Source organism: Vanessa tameamea, chromosome 9 (assembly GCF_037043105.1).
Source record: "Vanessa tameamea isolate UH-Manoa-2023 chromosome 9, ilVanTame1 primary haplotype, whole genome shotgun sequence".
In the NCBI taxonomy this organism is placed as follows: domain Eukaryota; kingdom Metazoa; phylum Arthropoda; class Insecta; order Lepidoptera; family Nymphalidae; genus Vanessa; species Vanessa tameamea.
Window position 1 is genome coordinate 9389735 of NC_087317.1, and position 18182 is coordinate 9407916.

General features: G+C 30.6%; 2 protein-coding genes across 2 annotated transcripts in view; one reads left to right on the plus strand and one right to left on the minus strand.

The window, feature by feature from the left end:
* The window catches only part of LOC113394935 (meteorin-like protein), a 28103-nt gene extending 15671 nt beyond the window's left edge, over positions 1-12432 (minus strand). The window contains exon 1 of the mRNA XM_064215859.1: positions 12148-12432. Within this exon, the coding sequence (XP_064071929.1) occupies positions 12148-12242 (95 nt within the window). The 5' untranslated portion in view covers positions 12243-12432. The remainder of the gene's footprint in view (positions 1-12147) is intronic.
* A 3430-nt stretch (positions 12433-15862) lies between these two features.
* Positions 15863-16924, plus strand: LOC113394991 (transmembrane protein 70 homolog, mitochondrial). The gene is made up of 2 exons (XM_026632497.2): positions 15863-16415; positions 16671-16924. Exons 1-2 carry the CDS (start codon positions 15966-15968, stop codon positions 16866-16868), a joined length of 648 nt encoding a protein of 215 aa, XP_026488282.2. The 5' UTR covers positions 15863-15965; the 3' UTR covers positions 16869-16924.
* The last annotated feature ends 1258 nt before the right edge of the window (positions 16925-18182 follow it).

Sequence of the window (18182 nt, forward strand, 5' to 3'; positions counted from 1 at the left end):
TGCTGACTAAATACAGGTTTTATTTAAAGGTAAATATCAGTAAAAATATTTCATTCCGCGTTATTAAATAATAAATCTGATATTTAAGGCATTAATTAAAAGAGGTTTTATATATTTCGATTAAACTTTTACATTTTAATAATTGCTTACAACATAAAATATATTCGCTATTCATTTAATAGATGCTATAAACTATGTTTCTTGCATTGTACAAAAGATTAACGAACGAAATAAATATGGACAGTATAATAGCACTCAATAATACAACCGAAGTGTTCTGCCAACAAGATCCTATTTCATATCAGTGAAGCGACAATAATGACCGCACTGATGTATACCTGTTTTAAGAAATATTCCTTACAGTTATGTTTAATAGATCTTTTTATGAATTATACATTCTCATTGAACAAGTATATACAAAGATGGCACTTAAAGTACAGAAGACCGAGAACATATCTCTTTTCATGCCCGATTAGGATGATTTTTCAAATAACAAAAAGAAGGAGAATATTATAATATCATAATATTTAAATATTTGAATGCTATTTAAATGAGTTATATTTGTTAATGAATTATTATTTATCTTGCCAGTTATATGCCAAATATAAATATTATAGTTTTGCTATAGGCTCAATTATTTGAATATTAACTCTTACGTGGATTTAGAGACCACTAAGCAACAACAATGGCGACCACAAAGAGCCCTTTGTGTCGAGATTCCAAATAAAAAAAACAAAACCTCGCGCCCACGTCGATCCTATTTAAACATGTTCAGTTTTTATAAGCATCGATATATTTTTTATATCCATACTTTATGTAACACAATGTTAATTTATGTTAAAATAAAAATTATAACATACTACATACATATAAATATGTATACATATATATACCTATATGTAAGGCAAATATGATTTTTCTACAGTGCTAATACGTTACTATTAAAATCTATTAAATTCTAATATTTAATTTAAAATACGCTCATTAAACTTTCCATTGCTCATTTTGAAAACAAAATTTTCTATTATTATTTATGAATCGATTAACGGATAGATTCTTCATAATTATTTCTTACACTGCTTATATGAAACGTTCCACAATCCTTGATTATATCTTTTTATACAAAAAATACATAATATTATCAAATAAGTAACTTTGTTAAGAGATTTATGTGCTTTTAAAAACTAGCAACACTGATTTTAAATCTTACAGCCTGTGACAGTATTTATCGTTTCCTTTTATTTTAATGGAGTGAAATTTATGTTCCATAAAAATTTATGACTTTGTTATTCTTTTTTCGAAGTCACGGCTGTTGATAATAGTCGCATGAACAGTGGCATCCATATAGCCCTGGTTTATAGATATAATGTAGAAAACATAATATGCTTCCCAACCAAACAGTGTAAACATGAAACACCGTCTTGATTTAAGTGGACTTTTCTAACTACTAGGAATGTGTATTGTGTATTTAAAGCCGGCTGCGCGTCAAGCATATACTTGTGTCAGTAGTGGCCAGTGTGTGTTTACAGAGCTCGTTAGACACCAAGCGCCATTCGAACCCGCCTACACCTCATCCTATCGGGCCATTGGAGGCGTCAGCTTACCATTACCAGGGAACACTCAGCTCTAACGTAAATTATCGTGTCGACATATTTCATGAGCTAAATAAATATTGATTTTTCGAAATGCAATTGTGATTTTACGTCCGATGACTATAAATAATCCTTTCAAAGTTAAGCTTCTCATCAATCATAAAAGCACGTATGTATGGTGTGTTATTGCTACTTTTTTCTCGCATCGCTCCGCGCCTCAATCCGTGACCAAATGAACGTACGAGTAATGCAATTTTGATTAACTCCAACGCGAAGGAGGAGCGATGCTGATAATGAAGACATTATTTTATGACGTGAATCGCTTTTCAATGTCGCTAACGAGCTTACACGCTTTGATGAAGTCTTATCTGTCAAATTGTTCTAATTCTTGATCAATGTGATAACAACAAAAAGATTTTTAATAAATCTTTTTGTAGTTATCACATTGATCACCAATATCAGAAGTAATGGATGGTGCAATACTAACAGGCTGCAGTTTCTTGCACTCGCATTATCGATTATATTCCGTAAACTATTGTATCTCGTTTCTCATGATTACAAAGAACAAAAAGTATTGTCGTCCTCGATTGTTAATAGAGTTTTCGTAACACGCAAAACGCTCATAATGCTGACTTTCACTCCAACAATCGTAATCCCTGACAACACAACCTCGAGATCAAGTCACGAAGGACAGACGAGAGCACAATAGATCAATCTTTATAAAATTGCGATTGCGTGTATGAATACACCTTTACGTAAGATCATAATCGATATCAGTTATAATAATATTTGTAAATACGAACAGACTAAAAGTATAATAAATATTAACATCCTTTAGCGTTGCAATACGATATTTAATTTAAAATATTTTTGGAAGGCATATTAACAAATATATAAACAAGGAATGCTTTTACATAGTGGGCATACGCTATGTGTTGAGGTGCGAACTTTAGGGGTAGATACACACGAGGCGTGAACGCTAAATCTCCGCTCAAATACGGAGGTGTGAAAAGCATGATCGTGGCTTTCTTATTGTGAGGTAAGCCGACCGGTCTAATAAATCGGAATGACCGCTGCCCGTTCGCTACGTGATCTATGCTCAACACCAGTGCTTATAGCTTAATTCATTATCTAAAAACTTAGCCCCGAATTCTTTTCATCGGTACTTTACATCGGATATTAAAAATGATATGTATGTATATATTAAACTTTAAATCTATTTTATTAAGTTAAATAATATAAAACAAAGTCAATTTCTGCATGTCTTTATCTCCGCTCACTTCTTGATGGTTTTCGGTTATAGAAAAGGCGAGGGTTTGTTTGTATCATTTGTAAATATTTTGTACAAAATAGCTGAACTATAGCGGTGTAAACACAGATCAATTTAATTTATTTAACTTCATTTTCTAATGTTGGCTAAACATTAGGAGATACATCAAAACAATGTACTAGAAAATTGTAAGTTTTAAAAAAGTCTACAGAAAATTTCGCAGTAATAATTATTCTTATCTATTAGGTACAGATTAGCATAAAACTAAATGCTATTTGCGAAGTTATTTTCTCCCTTAACCGTTATTCGAAAACTTGAAAGTATCAACGATTCAAAATAATATGCAAACAAAAAAGCCGTTCGCTGCGAAACGGGTGGTCGAAGAACTGTCCGCCTGTAACATTAAAATTTTGAACTTGGAAGTTAAAATTATCCAGATTATAATAATTTTCAACTAATTGCATTTTTAATTTTCTTTATAAACAAAATGCTCCCGTATGAAGTCGTGCCGGGGCGCCAGTATTGTATATATAAATAATAACTTATATTATGACACTTGCAATATTAGCGCTTTCCATTATATACTTATGTAAGATACAAAGAACTAAATCATAACAAGAAGTATTTCGTCGTTGTATTAATGTTGTTTGTGATGTAAGAGCTGGTAATCAGAAGAGCATTCCGCATAAAAATATATATACAGTTTTTAATAATAGTCATTTCAATGAAAATTTTAATTTAGAAATATGATGTTACATTGGTATCGCGTCGCAAAAAACTCAAGTTGTTGACTCCCTTCTATATTTTGTACTGTACCTCCCACATACTTTATAAAGTGTCTTACAATGTTAGTTTACATCTTACTCTTCGCTCTAAATACCATAGAACTTCTGTGCAATGAATACTACTTTAAGAATAAATAATAATAATATAGATTCAAAATGATAGAATAGATTCTGATTATATTATAATAATAGAAAATATTCTATTATTTTGAACCTATATCATTATCAATAAACAAATACAGACTAGACAGCCAATTAACACGAAAAATGTTTATTTTTTTAATTTTCAATTCAATAAAACCTTTTTATAATTTTTATTAAAAATATTATAAACGATCGGTCGTTCTGCGTATCGAATGTCACTTGCGTGTTATATCAAGTTACAAGAGCAAAGCTGTGTAGCCGAGTGGAATTAAGCAATTTAAAACGAAAACCAATTATTTACGTTAAAAGTGGAAGTCAAGATTATTAAAGTGTAAAGAGACAGGAAATAATCCAAGTGGCGAGATTTTAAATAAAATTATAAAGTGATTTTTACTCGATGACACTTTTGACCTTTCTGTCTATATTACATATATGAACTAATGTAATATATTGAAATAAAAAGGGACAAATCTATTATAGATTATTTAATACATGAATCATTGCTTATAATATTTTGAAATTAAAAAGAAAAAAATTACCTTTTTTTAGAAAGATTTACCGATGGTAACTTTCAAATCCACATTGTACACTTTTTTGGATACAATTTATTGTATTACTTGGATAAAATTTTTTGATTAACTATTTCGTCTTTTTTCTTTCGATATATACCATGAAATATGATCTAATTAAATTTGTGCATGAGGCAAACATAATGACGTTTTATTAAATTATAATAAAATTATTACCCAAATCTTCGAAGAGTTTATCCTAGGAAATTTGCAATTTACTTATATCAACATCTAAGTGTCAATAATTTTTATTAAGCTATCACCCGCAACATATATTTGATTCCGAGTGTTTATATGTAGATATTAATAGTTTCATTTACTTAGTTTATAATCTATGGCGCGTGGTAAAAATGCATTTCTTCGTCGCATTAACATTTTTTATTGATAAACTTAAGTGGAAGACTGAAATATTTTCATTCACTTATCTACTATTACCGAATGAAGTCATTTCAAAGGTCGTAGTCACATAGTTCCCCACTTATTAAGATCAAGATATTTTTTATTACATAGTCATAATTAACATACAAACAAATATACAAAGGTGGAAAACCAAAGAAACTCAATATAATAGGGAGCCTTGTCACTGATGATATAAACATAATAAAAACGATCCTACGTTACGCGTAGGCATTTCAAAAGAGAGCCGCGGCTCGCAGCCCTTTTTTGTCATACTAATTTAAGTATCCCTAACAATCGTATCTTTTGAGCTCACACCATCATCGCAAAGGATAGCTAGATATCAAATCGTTAAAGAAATCAGTTCATGCTTATTTTTTAGCGGCCGAGATTGCAAAGCGCTATAAATGGTGGACTGGAGCCTCAGGCGGGTGCCATTTGCAATCGGTTATGGAACGACCGCGAAGCTCTTTTTACATTATAATCGGTCGTCCCAACTCACGTCTTTTTTTTATAGTGTCCAGATAAGCGAAGATTGTAAATGGCAATGGATGCAAAGAGATTTTATATTCCGTTTACGGTAATGGATATTTTTCCGTACCTATATGAACAATTCTGGCTGGATATAATTGTGGTAGGAAATATGATGGCTATTTGGATGTATCCTTTGGTCCAACGTAATAGAAAAAATGATTGTGCTAATTTACTCGAGAGAGATAATGAGCATCGATCCATTATAAATCTTGTCCGCAAGAGTTATCAAGTCGGCTAACCAGGAGGGACGCCATGACAAGAATCAAGTTACACGTCAGCCCGTGCCGCCTCATTAGCGACGCGCCACGTTATAAAGTAAATAATAGCTTGATGCTGTATACGAAGACCGGCTCGAGTCATTTACATAAACAAGAAATATTATCGTATTCAAAAGTCTTAACAATCGAATTGTTGCTGAGAAAAAAGTTGTAGGACGCCATGACTTGAAACAATAAAATAGCAGTTTCTCAAATGGGTTAACAAATATTGTAGGCAATATTATCATTTATTCTCAGCATGGTTCCGGATAGGTAGAAGCACACGTATAAATATTGATTTGAATCTTTCAAAAATGAACTATTATAATCGTCGTTGTCGAGGAGATTGAGAGACATTAAAATGCAGCTCGTGCGACGGAGGCCCGCGCCCGCGCATCCTCTATAATAACCGCTCTAGACACCACTAATGCATTATTCAACGAATCCTGCTGATCTCGCATACCGAATTTTTTGGACTAAATTCTCTCTTTTGAAAAGCCATAAAATATTTACAGTTTCTCATTGTGTTGATAACTTTTCAACTTTTTTATATTTAAATTATTTTATTCGCACTTACAGAGAGTGAAAATATTTTAGAAACTTGAGTATTATTGATAGATTGGATATTTGAGTTTCTGTCACTACGACTACACGAAACATAAATATTAATTTTCGACATCGATGGTTCGGCTCGTGTTACTAGTCGTAGATCGATAGTTGTTGTAAGATCTTTAATTAGCACCGTAATGCAGCGCAAGCGTCTCCGTGAACAAATTGAAAAAATAAACTACATAACAAAGAACAGCTTCATCTGACCTGTTGATACACTGCCGACCTACATACGCCACTAATTAGTTGAAGTTCATTCAAAGGATTCCATGTTCGATGTCTGTATACCTAACACGTTACTTTATCGTTTTAACTTATCTTTGAACAACTAATATCTCGAGGGACAGGTAAACTTTTATCGCGTTCTTATATTTAAAAAAAAAGTAAAAGATTTTTAATTGGATAAATTTGATATAAATACTGACTTGACTAGTTTGTAAGCTAATGAAATATTAAATTATCATTCCACGTTGCTTATTTTTGCAATAAACGTGAAATCAATCTTTAAATAGAGCATATTATAATGGATGAAATATCACCTCAATTAAACTCTCTTGTCAGGGTTGAACAATTAATTTTAAGCGACTTGGCATTTTATCTGTTGACCTTCATATATATTCCCTTCACAGTTAATATGAATTTTGAATAATACGTTCGGATTATAATGTAGTTTGGTTTAAAAGTATAAACATCAAGTAGAAAGAGATAGCTATTAATTCAAATAAAACACGACAGCGCTGTGGTAACTTCTTCCTCAAACTAGGCCAAAATCATTATTCTTAATCAACAATAAAACGTGAGGTTTTATTTTCGATTATAAATTAATCATTATATATTTTCACATAAAATACTAACAATAGCATATCTCAATAATTAATTATACTTATGCTAATCATTTTAAAGTATATAAAAGTATATTTATGAATAAAGTTATATAAAAATAAAATATGTAAAAAAACACTTAAAACAATTCCTGCCTATTACCCTCGGTGGACATGTGGCGTACTGTATTCAATTACCACGCCCGTAACACCAGACATGTTATCTCTGTGATTGAACTTCAAGCACATCATAAAATATTTCTACGTATGCCTGTAGTGTGAGCCGAAAGATGATAGTAATAGTCGCCACCATCAAGTGTCTTGGGAACTCGCATTAAAATCCTACACCAATACGTGTAGTAATAAAGTTGTTAAGTGAGCACGTTTGTCGTAATTCATTTACAAATTTTATTACAGACAATTTAGTATACTTTATTCAGGTATATATAACCAATAAATAAAGTTATTCTCGTCAACAAATTGTTTGATTCCACGGCAGTTTCAATGAGCTCAATAGACTTGCCTAAGGCGAGCGTCTCGAACGGAACACGTGTCGCTGATTGCCCCCAATTGGCGAACGAATAAAAACAATCGTCGCTTAAAAATAACAGTGATTTCATCCAGCAACATGTCGTGGATGTTTTCTCTTAGTGGGACGAAGCGCGGAGTTCCCAGGCTTATCCCATGTGAAATGTCCCTATGTCGCGATCCCATGAACTGCCGAATCAATTTGGAATCGCTAATGACTCGGACAAATATACATATATATATGAAAGACAAGTATAGCAAACATAAGGACAGTGAACTGAGGAAACTTCCCGGAACCCAATTCGTCGACATAATGCTCTATTTAATACAGAATCTGCCATATGGGGAGCGGTCCTGAATTGACTACACACTGCAAGGCCATGACGTGCGCTACGCACCATCTGATGTTTTATCGTGCACTACGTAAACAGATAGCCACATCCGTGCTTCGTGGTCATACAAAATATGGGTCAAATTCAGGAAGTAAAACCGCAAAAAAATCACAAACACATTTTATCATTGGTTTTATCTGAACAAGATCATTTAGTATGTGGTAGGCGTTTATAACTTCCGCCGTTGGTTTTGTTAAGAGCGACTTGATTAATTGCTTGCTCTCATAGACACTGTCATTTGCGTCGATATCTTGCTTGTTTTTACATCATCGAGAAAACGCATTAACGTATTATATACAATAAATTTACACCGTGTACACTGATATTAGAATTAAGCTATATTTCATTCATAGTTCATTTGCTTTTAATATTTAAAAACTGTTTTTAAATTAGTTCTCTTTTTGTTAAATAAAGTTGGTATCCGATAAAAAATCTCTGTAACAACTTCTTATATCTAGAATGCAACAAAACGTGGCACGAGACCAGGATGTAGGCACATTTAGTCAAGTAACAAAAACTGGTATTTGTCATGATGTCAGCAGGGTCGCTTTTGTCGTGGCTTATCGTCTACTATCTATTATGTAGAAACCGCCATTGTTAAAAGCCGAGAATCATTTGTAGGCTGGCGCCAGGATTGAGCATTTAAATAATCTTTTGCTTCCATTAAGCTGATTAACTTTCTTCAAGTTATTTTTTTTTACATGCAGGACGCATAATGATATTACGCACATCCGCTGCAGCTTGGGATACAATGTAAGTGTATGGGACAAATTAATAAGACATTTAAGTTGCTTGAAATATGTCGACGTGTATGTCTTAATTGACGAATGTAATCATTTAGCCGAATGTATTGATATTTTTAAGGCTCAGTGGTATTCCATGTACTTTAACCACGTAGCTATAGCAGCCCTTTAGGATCTTTGTAAAAACTTTAATTGAGTTATACATTTGCGTATTATAGTATTTTATTTTATTACGTAGTTTATCCAGTAACATTTATCCGTGATGGTTCAGTGCTCTAACACGTGAATCTTATTTAAGATGCGGGTTCTCAAACATATTTATTCATTATGAGTTTGACGTTGAAGGGAAACATCGTGTGTATCCACCAAACCGCAATGAGCTCCAAACCTTCTTCACGATAAGGAGAAGGAGGGGAAGCCTTAGCCCAGCTGTGGGGCATACAGCGGCTGTTACAACTTACTTTACATAGCTTATAATATTTTCAAACTTTCCTATAACGTGTACAGAGATTATATTACCTACGTATAGCGTAGTAAAATTGTCAATTTAGCGTAGCTACTTATCAATCAGTGCAGAGTATCGTGCGAACGCGTCATAATAGAGGATATTATAATAAACAGCCCGGACCCCTCCGTCCTCCCTAATAAATATTAATGTATGAACTTGAGCCCCACTGTACAGACCAATGCTGGTCCATTGACACTCAATTTACTCGTACTTTTTGCTCAATACACTGATATACTCTCGCGTTAACGCTGTTCTTGCATTCTTTGAGCACTTTATGATTAGCGCCGCTTTGTTTTATATCTCGTCTCATCTTTTAGATTAATCGTTCGTTTAATTATTTGAGGATGCACGTGTTATTTATCTTAGTATAATATGCACGACCAAACTTGATACCTACCTAAGTTTTATAAAGACTGTCAGACAAATGAACATTATTATAATAGGAAGGCTGGCTGGCAAATGGGCCTTCTTATGGTAAATGGTCACCATGATCATGTAAATTGGCAAAAAAAAAACCATTCTTACTATGTGATTGTACAATAAATATTGGGAACTGAGAAGTGATGTCTTGTGCCTGTAATATCACCGACCCACTCACCCTTAACTTATTTTAGTCTTATATACATGTAGGTATAATAATGGATAAGTATAAATATGTTTATATAACAAACTCAATAACTGAGATATGAAGCCTCTCAACAAATCACTTGAATAAAAGTCGAGCTGTAGTTAACAATATCAACTTTTTATTTAATTCATTGTAGACAATAGCCACACCCCCGCTTGAGGCCGGAAGGGTCACGTGTCCTCAAATAGGGAGGGTGGACGAGAACAGTTTTCCCATAGCTTTCCCACGCTACCCCAATGAAATGGGAATAGCATGGGAAACCGTACTTGTTGATTTTGTTCCGTAATCACCCTTCACTAGCATCATTTCCGGAGCGCGATAGTAATTAAATTAATTTCTTCAAATGTTCTGGATATGTTGACGTATGCTTAAACCTTGCTATACTCATTAACATTAGACGTTCTATAGATGTCATTGTAACATTGTAAACTATTTTATATCGATCACGATTTACATGATATATTATATATATTATATTATGTATTATTTATACGTAATATCGAATTATGACAACCATGTCCTGTAATGATATGTATACAGTTTTGTATTATAAATAAATAAATAAATGATATTATGTTTATTCGTTGAGAAAGTTTTAATAGTTCAATAATTACTTTATTTATAAATGTTTAAATGACTGTTAGAATTTCGACGAATCGTTCGAATTTCATTCTTTAGAAAAACGAACTCAATCTCACCACCTTAATATTATTAAATATTTCGCAACAATTTTAGGTCGATCTTCAGCATGCAACCAATATAAAATGTATTCGAAATAGCTTGGTATTAAGCAAATTGCCAATTGGACTGCGCCGCAGGCTAAGATACCCATACGAATTCTTATAAAGAATTTATATCCTACTTATGAAACATTCAAATGATTTGAGAAAACACGAAAAAGCTTAGAGACTTGCATAATGTGTATTTTATAGTCCTAATGTATACTTAAATATCAAATGACGAACAAAACCTTGATATATGTTATTATATATAAAGACTATCTGTATTTTTGCGTTTATGATTGTAATCATAAATTTTAGCTGAACAAGTATCCGACTTGTTTTTGCACGATACTTAAAAACAGCAAATCTTTTATACGCGCCATATCGTTATTTGGCATTAAACTATAAACAATATTGCTCAATATGCTTTAATTCTATGTCATGTCAATAGCGTTTTGCTAAACAAGTAACGATAAAAAATCATTTATTTTCGCCTGAAATGTAAAAAACATACTGCACGCCCCGCGTCTTTTTTGTCTCTTTTATCGAATATGTATTGATTATATTGATAATAAATATTTCTACAAGAGAAACAGATTACAATGTGAAAAACAAACAAGCAAACTAAACAATACGTATAATTTATCATATTTTAATATACCTTAGAAAACATTAAAGAAAATTAATACAATACTATAAATAAACTATAATCAAATTTATATTCGATTATAGTTTATTTATAGTTATAGAGCCGAGATATTCAGCGGATATACCACAGGATTTAATCCGAGCAAGCCTTACTGAGTTTCTTAATTTGTTCTCATAAGCAACCTTTGCTTAAAAGCACATTTAAAAACATTGTCAACAAACCAGATGATAAACGTATCCGCCAACCCGAAGTAAAGCAGCGTAGTGGAATAAACCCTAAATGTTTTCCTTATAGGAGAACGAGAAGCCTATGCCTGGCAGTTCGGGATGTTACTGCTACTTATTAACATACAACCTTGATAATATAATATATAAAAAATAATTAAGTCGTTGTAATAAAAACACTTTAAATATCTTATTAGAGCAATAAATTATAATATTTTTTTATAGTCCATTTAATGCGATCTTAAATTATTCTGAGCGATGATATTATAAGACTAAATTATTATAATACGGTTGACATTCTTGAAGGCTTACAACAATATACTCGTCTCACATTGTATTTTTAAATCCGATTTAAGAATATCCATAAACAAAAACCAGTATAGAATATAAAAACTGATGGTTTCATGCAAAATGAAACCGTATTTTTAATGCCTTAAAGTATTTTTTAATAATGTTTCTAATAAAAAGACTAATAACTCCAGTTAGATTATATATTTCTACTTTACGCCTTATTTAGCATTTTTAAAGACCACTTAACGTTAAATAGGCTTTTATTTAAATAATTCCAATAAGTTTAATATGATATTACCTACTTATCAAATAAGTATTTATAAGCATACATCGCAAAAGTGTATTGTTACTACTTAGGTGTTTGATAAATATTATTTATCATGAATATACAATAAATTATTATTTTTTTAATCTGAACATAACAGTTATACATACATACATAAATAATATATAAATAGAACAAAGTCTTCAAAGACAGTACGTACCTGCCAGTCCAGTCGCACTGATCACCAATCGTTCCCGCCTCCGCAATGCAGATCAAGCCCAAAACAACAGTCCAAAACACTGCCTCTGGACCCATTTTTAATTTCAATAAAGTCAAATAAAATTACACGAGAACTAATATCACAACACCATCGCTTCAAATGTTCTCTCTACCAAACTCATAATTTGTCCCTTTAATTTGTTTTGACACAAATAAACAAAACGTAAAAATAAGCACGCAAACGGCAACCCTACTCCAGTTCTCAAATTGTACTAACTTATAAACTTAACTTTCGTTTCAAGGTACGATAGAGACGGTAACGCCACTTCACTACAGCTTCCCTATTACTTCGTTAAAGAAAAACAAGGATAGCAATAATAATATCGTCAGAGCGAAACAGGTATATATAGCTATCTCAACATTAACGATATTTGGCAAAATAGACTCTAAATCTAGATAGAGAGAGTTGATAAATAAAAAATCACTGAAAATTATTTATCAAAGCTTTTCGAAATGGCGGGAAAGACCGAAGACAATCAACAATCTTTTAAGCTTAAGGCGGTTGAGGTACCGTTTTACGTATAATCATTATTATAAATATGTTTTATTATGACAGCTTATCATTGTTATGTGGTATTTATTTAAGTGCTTGTTTTTCGAAAAATATACACCTACATAAGTAATATAAATTTCTTGTGAATGCAAACAGTACTCTATACTCTCCATAACTAAGAGTAACGTGAACTATATATACGTATTTTAGTAATCTACATTGTGAATAGTTATTTAATGAAAAAAAGTCTTACAAAAGTCATGAGTTTTAATAACTTTGAAACGAAAACCTCACTATTTAAGACTGTTATTAAACATAACATATATTAATACATTAAAAGTAAGTTTAATACTTAAATTATATATAATTTGGGTTGATATATTGTGCTAAAACAGAACACAAAAAATGTTCAATTCTTGCTAAACCAAATCAGGTCATGCCATTTTGATTTTATTTGCACACATAATTGAAGCTTTTTTTGAATGCACTTAAGTCGTTATAAGGCTACCCTACCCTAGATATTTTTTCTAATATGATGCAGCATTTTTTTTTACAATATTTTAAGATAATGCCTACACTAAATTATGGGTTAAAAAGTTTAAATGGCGATTTTGTTGCTATGTAATGTTTCGATTAGTGAGATATGAATTTCGGTACGCTTTTTGCAATATTGTTTTTTTTTCTTTTATACGCATTCCCCGTTTTTGTCTTGAGTTTGGAACAATAGTTTTATATATATAATAGTTTGGTGAATAAATAGGCCATCTAATGATAAGTGGTAACCATCAACCATTCATATTGGTACTGTAAGAAATATTTACTATTTCTCACATCACTAAGAAGGAAACTAAGATTTTATTTTATTCCATTCATCTAAAAACAAAATAATTTGATGGCGATAGAACTTGTCACGCGTTAGCCTACGTTTGCACTCAGATAAACTAAATCAATAGCCCGTGTTTGCTTGCTCGAAAGATAGCCGCTTTGTCGCCATTCAGCCTTGCTTACTTTAGGTCTGATTCGCCTTCTTATCTTACTAACCAAATATGATTTACTGTCCATTTGTTTCAAGCGTTATTGTCTTTTTGTGTAGCTATTGTTAAAGTTAATTTGTATTAACCTATTTTCGAAACTTATTGAAGAATTTTAATTCAAATTTTGGATAAATTAGCATTTAGAAAGTAAATAGGTATATTTAAATAAACCGCTAATATATCCAGATTCATGAAAAAAATTATTTGATTTATAGCTAGTGAACTTTCATATCTGTTATAAATTTAAGTCGGACAGTTGTCGAATAAATAGTGCATTTATAATTATGTTTTATACTTTTGAGGTGTTCCTATAAAATCGAAAAAGTCTAAAAGTACTTATAACATGACCAAGTACTTTATATTCCTAGGCATATGTGTATATACTTAATATTTTAAAGGTTATTAATTGAAATTTCTTTAAAGTTTTTTTTTTAATTAAGTATGGTAAAAAAATTATATTTATTGTAATTAAATTTCTCGATAAAGTATAAAAAGGTTGTACATATTTATAATAACCAATAAATTTAATATTTAAATAACTTAAATGTCTATAACTATTAATTACATTATACATAATCATTAAAATCATGTTTACAAGTGTACAACAGCTCTTTATCACGATCTTAATCGGACGGAAAAAACAAAGAAAGGGCGTACAAAAGTACAAGTATTTCTGTTGTACTGTTGCCTTATTTAAATAGCTACACTTAAAAGTGTATTAAATTTAATGAAAATGTATATATAAGTATAGAAATACTACTTTGGTTACCACCTAAGTTTTGTATTGCGAACCGTGATTGCGCTCTATAATATATAATATATCGAATAAAAATCGCGAATTACTATGTTCATTTTATGGCTCTATTTTGGCCGCCTCGGACTCGATATCAAAAACAAAAACCAAACTATGACTGACATTGCTATGCCCTATTTTCTAATAAAGTGACTTGCATTGTAGTTCCTCTCTGTTTATAAAATTAATGCTAAGGAGTACCAAATGTAAATAAACATATTGTTTTTGTTTTTAAATAAAACATTTTTATTTTATAACTTTTTCATTTTCAACCCATAGTAACTTAATGTGTGTGAATGTTTATATTAGGAGCTCTAAAGATTTTTAAACAAAGTCCCTCATGTGTTTGTACGTTAGATGTTATAAATATGGGTTACTCCTATGAATAAAAAGATTAAACTTAAGAGTCTATTAATGCTAATATATTTTTTTATTTTTAGCATAAAATTGGAATATTAAAAAATAGGTACATATGTATCGTTTTTATCGGCCGCCTTTTTATACTTCGAAACTAAATTCGATATTAGCCTTTTATTTAACAATAATATTATACTTAAACATTACACTATCGAATATAAACATCCGTCGCGGTCGTAGCCGTATGAAACAATGAATGACAGAAAACATAAATTAATTCATTCTTTATTTACTTTTGCAGCATAAACATAAGAGTCAAAACGTTCAAATTTAAGTTTATTTTTTCAAAATTTGAGAATTATATTTTATAATCCTACAGTTTTACGGCAATTATTTCAATAAAACAAAATAAATCGCTTACACATTTTATGACAATTTATAGGCTTTATGCGATTTTAATGCGAGTGATAGTAGCTCCAGGATGCTTGTCAAATAATAATTATCTTGACGGAGAAATGAAATATATTTTATAATTCAATAATAATTGGCCGGGCTGGCATTCGAACCTGTGACATTAAATCTGTAGGTGTACTAATTAACTGAATAACCGAGGCAGTGATTTTTATTATTGTCTTAGATTTTGAAAGAAACTATTATGGAATCATTATTTAAGATTTATTTCTATTAGATTTCGTATCGGTTGACTACGAACCAGTCCGCTCAAACAAACATTTATTTTTAAAATTATTTAAAAATAAACTATTAATATAAAATAAAAAAGTTAAATATGTTTGCGTGACTTGTATTATTTTATATATTTTTTTGAATCGTTTCCTTTGTACAATTCAATTCAATTCTTAGTTTAATGGCTTTTAGTTGTGCCACAGGGCACAGATTATTTCGCCAATGTCACGTAGGATGGAGTTTCCTTTGTAATGGTATCTTTAATCTTCCACTTTAATTTGACATTCCATGACATACGTCATGTCAAGAGACAGTTGACACCGGAACAAATGTCAGACAGGATCATTAGGTAGAAAATAATGAAAAACATTCATTAAGAAGTGCATTTATAACTTAAAATGATTCGCATTTGCCAAAGAAACGCGTCTTTACACATAAAAGGTTTAATTAAACCTGCAATATTTGAAGGGTCTTCAATAAAATCAGCGATTATAAGTGTACACGGAATAAACTCTAGCAGGAATTTTGCTAGCAAAGTAAACCAAGAAAACGAACTAGAACGCATATATTATGGACCTCTTACGCCGCAAATAAAAGCTGTTAAGATATTTTCAGTTAGTTCAAGCGCGGCCGGTTTAGCAGCACAACCTATAATAATACGCGAAGCAACGACTATCGGCAGCACGTCCCTATTAGTAGCATTATGTTCAGTCGTTGGATTTTTCACCTTTGTTACACCTTTATTATTGCATCTCATTACAAAAAAATATGTGACCGAAATTCACTATGATCCTAAAACTTTAACCTACAAAGCAACAACTATCAATTTCTTTTTGGCATCTGTACAAGTAAGTTATTAAAGTTCATTTTTTCATCTTTTCTTTAATAAATTAAATTGTTTTGTTAAGCTGATAAACATTTGTTTTAAATAAATTGTGTCATTAAAATAGCAAAAGAAAAGGCTCGGAACATATTTTGTGTTTAATATTATAAAATCTCAGATATAGTAAAATTGAAAATAGTTTACGATGTTGTAAATATTTTTACTTTTAAAATTTTCAAAATTTAAAGAAAACAATATCAAATGATTTTAATTGTTTCAGTTGGATTTTAAAGCAGAAGATGTGGTCGTACCTGATATCCCAGGAATGTTTACCACCATGGTAGCCAAGGGCAAGCCTCTGTTCATTGAGGCAAGACACTTCACACATCCCCTTTATTACGCTAAAATAATGGGATATGATAAACCCTTAGATTTTAAACTTGGAGTAAACAAAGATGATGATGATAAAACTAGTTAGATTTCATATTATTATTATTGAATTAGTTAATAGAGAAATAAATATTATAAATTGTTGTTTATTTTTATTTATTTTGACTCTGTTCCTTCAATATTGGGTATTGGGTTATTTTTATAGTTTAACAAAACTAATAAGATAATTATCTGTGCCTGACCTATGCAAAACTTTGAATGAAGGCAAAGATAACTGTAGATTTCATTTATTTTACCCATGGTGTTGTAAGGGGAGTGTTAATAGCTGACTTATGAAAACGAAATTATGCTATGTTGCCAGATCTAATATTATCTCTTAAATACCTAATGATGAAAAATGAATAAATATGAGTCAGATTCTTAAATAATATGTATGCGAAGGTCAAAGATGCAATTTTGATGTATTTGATACATAAAAATTCAAATAAGTCTTCAAAGCATGTTAAACATTTTGCAAAACATAATATTTTAGAAACTAGATGCTGTAGTATTATGCTTTTATATTTAAGAACCACACACATTCAATATTGATTGTACCGAAGTTTTAAGTCAATGTCATTTAATTCAACTTTGTTTTGGGACCAACTTATTGAAGTTAGTCCCAAATTAAAAATATATAAATTCATAAAAAAGGTGCATAGTAAAATAAATACATTTTTTTATCTTAAAAGAAAAACATTTATTAATAAAATATATATTTTATTATTTATTTCAATAATATTAATATTTTATGGAAAACAATTTACAATCAGAGAAATTTACAATGTTCCAATGTTAACAAAAATTAATTTAACAGTTCAGTAAAAAAAAAGAATAGATGACTAGATAATATTGCTAAAACCTTTTTCGACGATTCACTGCAAAATAGAATAAACTAACAATACAATTATAACAAAACAATATCCTATATACATCAAATATTTACAAATTAATTTATATAAAATATTTATTTTTTTTGTTGGCTGGAATGTCTCTGATTTATATCTCTATATAATTTCAAATTAAATATTTAATTATCTGAAATAAATATTATACACATTAATAATAGTTTTGATTAATTATCTTAAGAAATTATTTTAGTAATTATTGTAATATAATATTCAGACGTTAGTTGAATGACGTTTAATTAAACTTTTGAAAATAGGCCAATATAATATCAGAATTAGAAATGTCGTGAAATTATTAAAAACAAAGTGATTAAAGTTTACTTGTAATTTTTTAATGTTACATTAGGATCTCGTCAAAATGATTGTGTAGAATGATCACTACGAAATGAAAAGCTTATGTTCCAATTATTATATCTGTGGCCTGGTGCCACATTTTGCCATTTGTCAAATAATTT

What these genes read in the sequence shown, in the direction of transcription:
- LOC113394991 (XM_026632497.2), top strand. Translation starts at nt 15,966, where the DNA reads ATGATTCGCATTTGCCAAAGAAACGCGTCTTTACACATAAAAGGTTTA. An exon ending in TCTTTTTGGCATCTGTACAA is followed by an intron (nt 16,416 to 16,670) that starts GTAAGTTATTAA and finishes TAATTGTTTCAG; the next exon opens with TTGGATTTTAAAGCAGAAGA.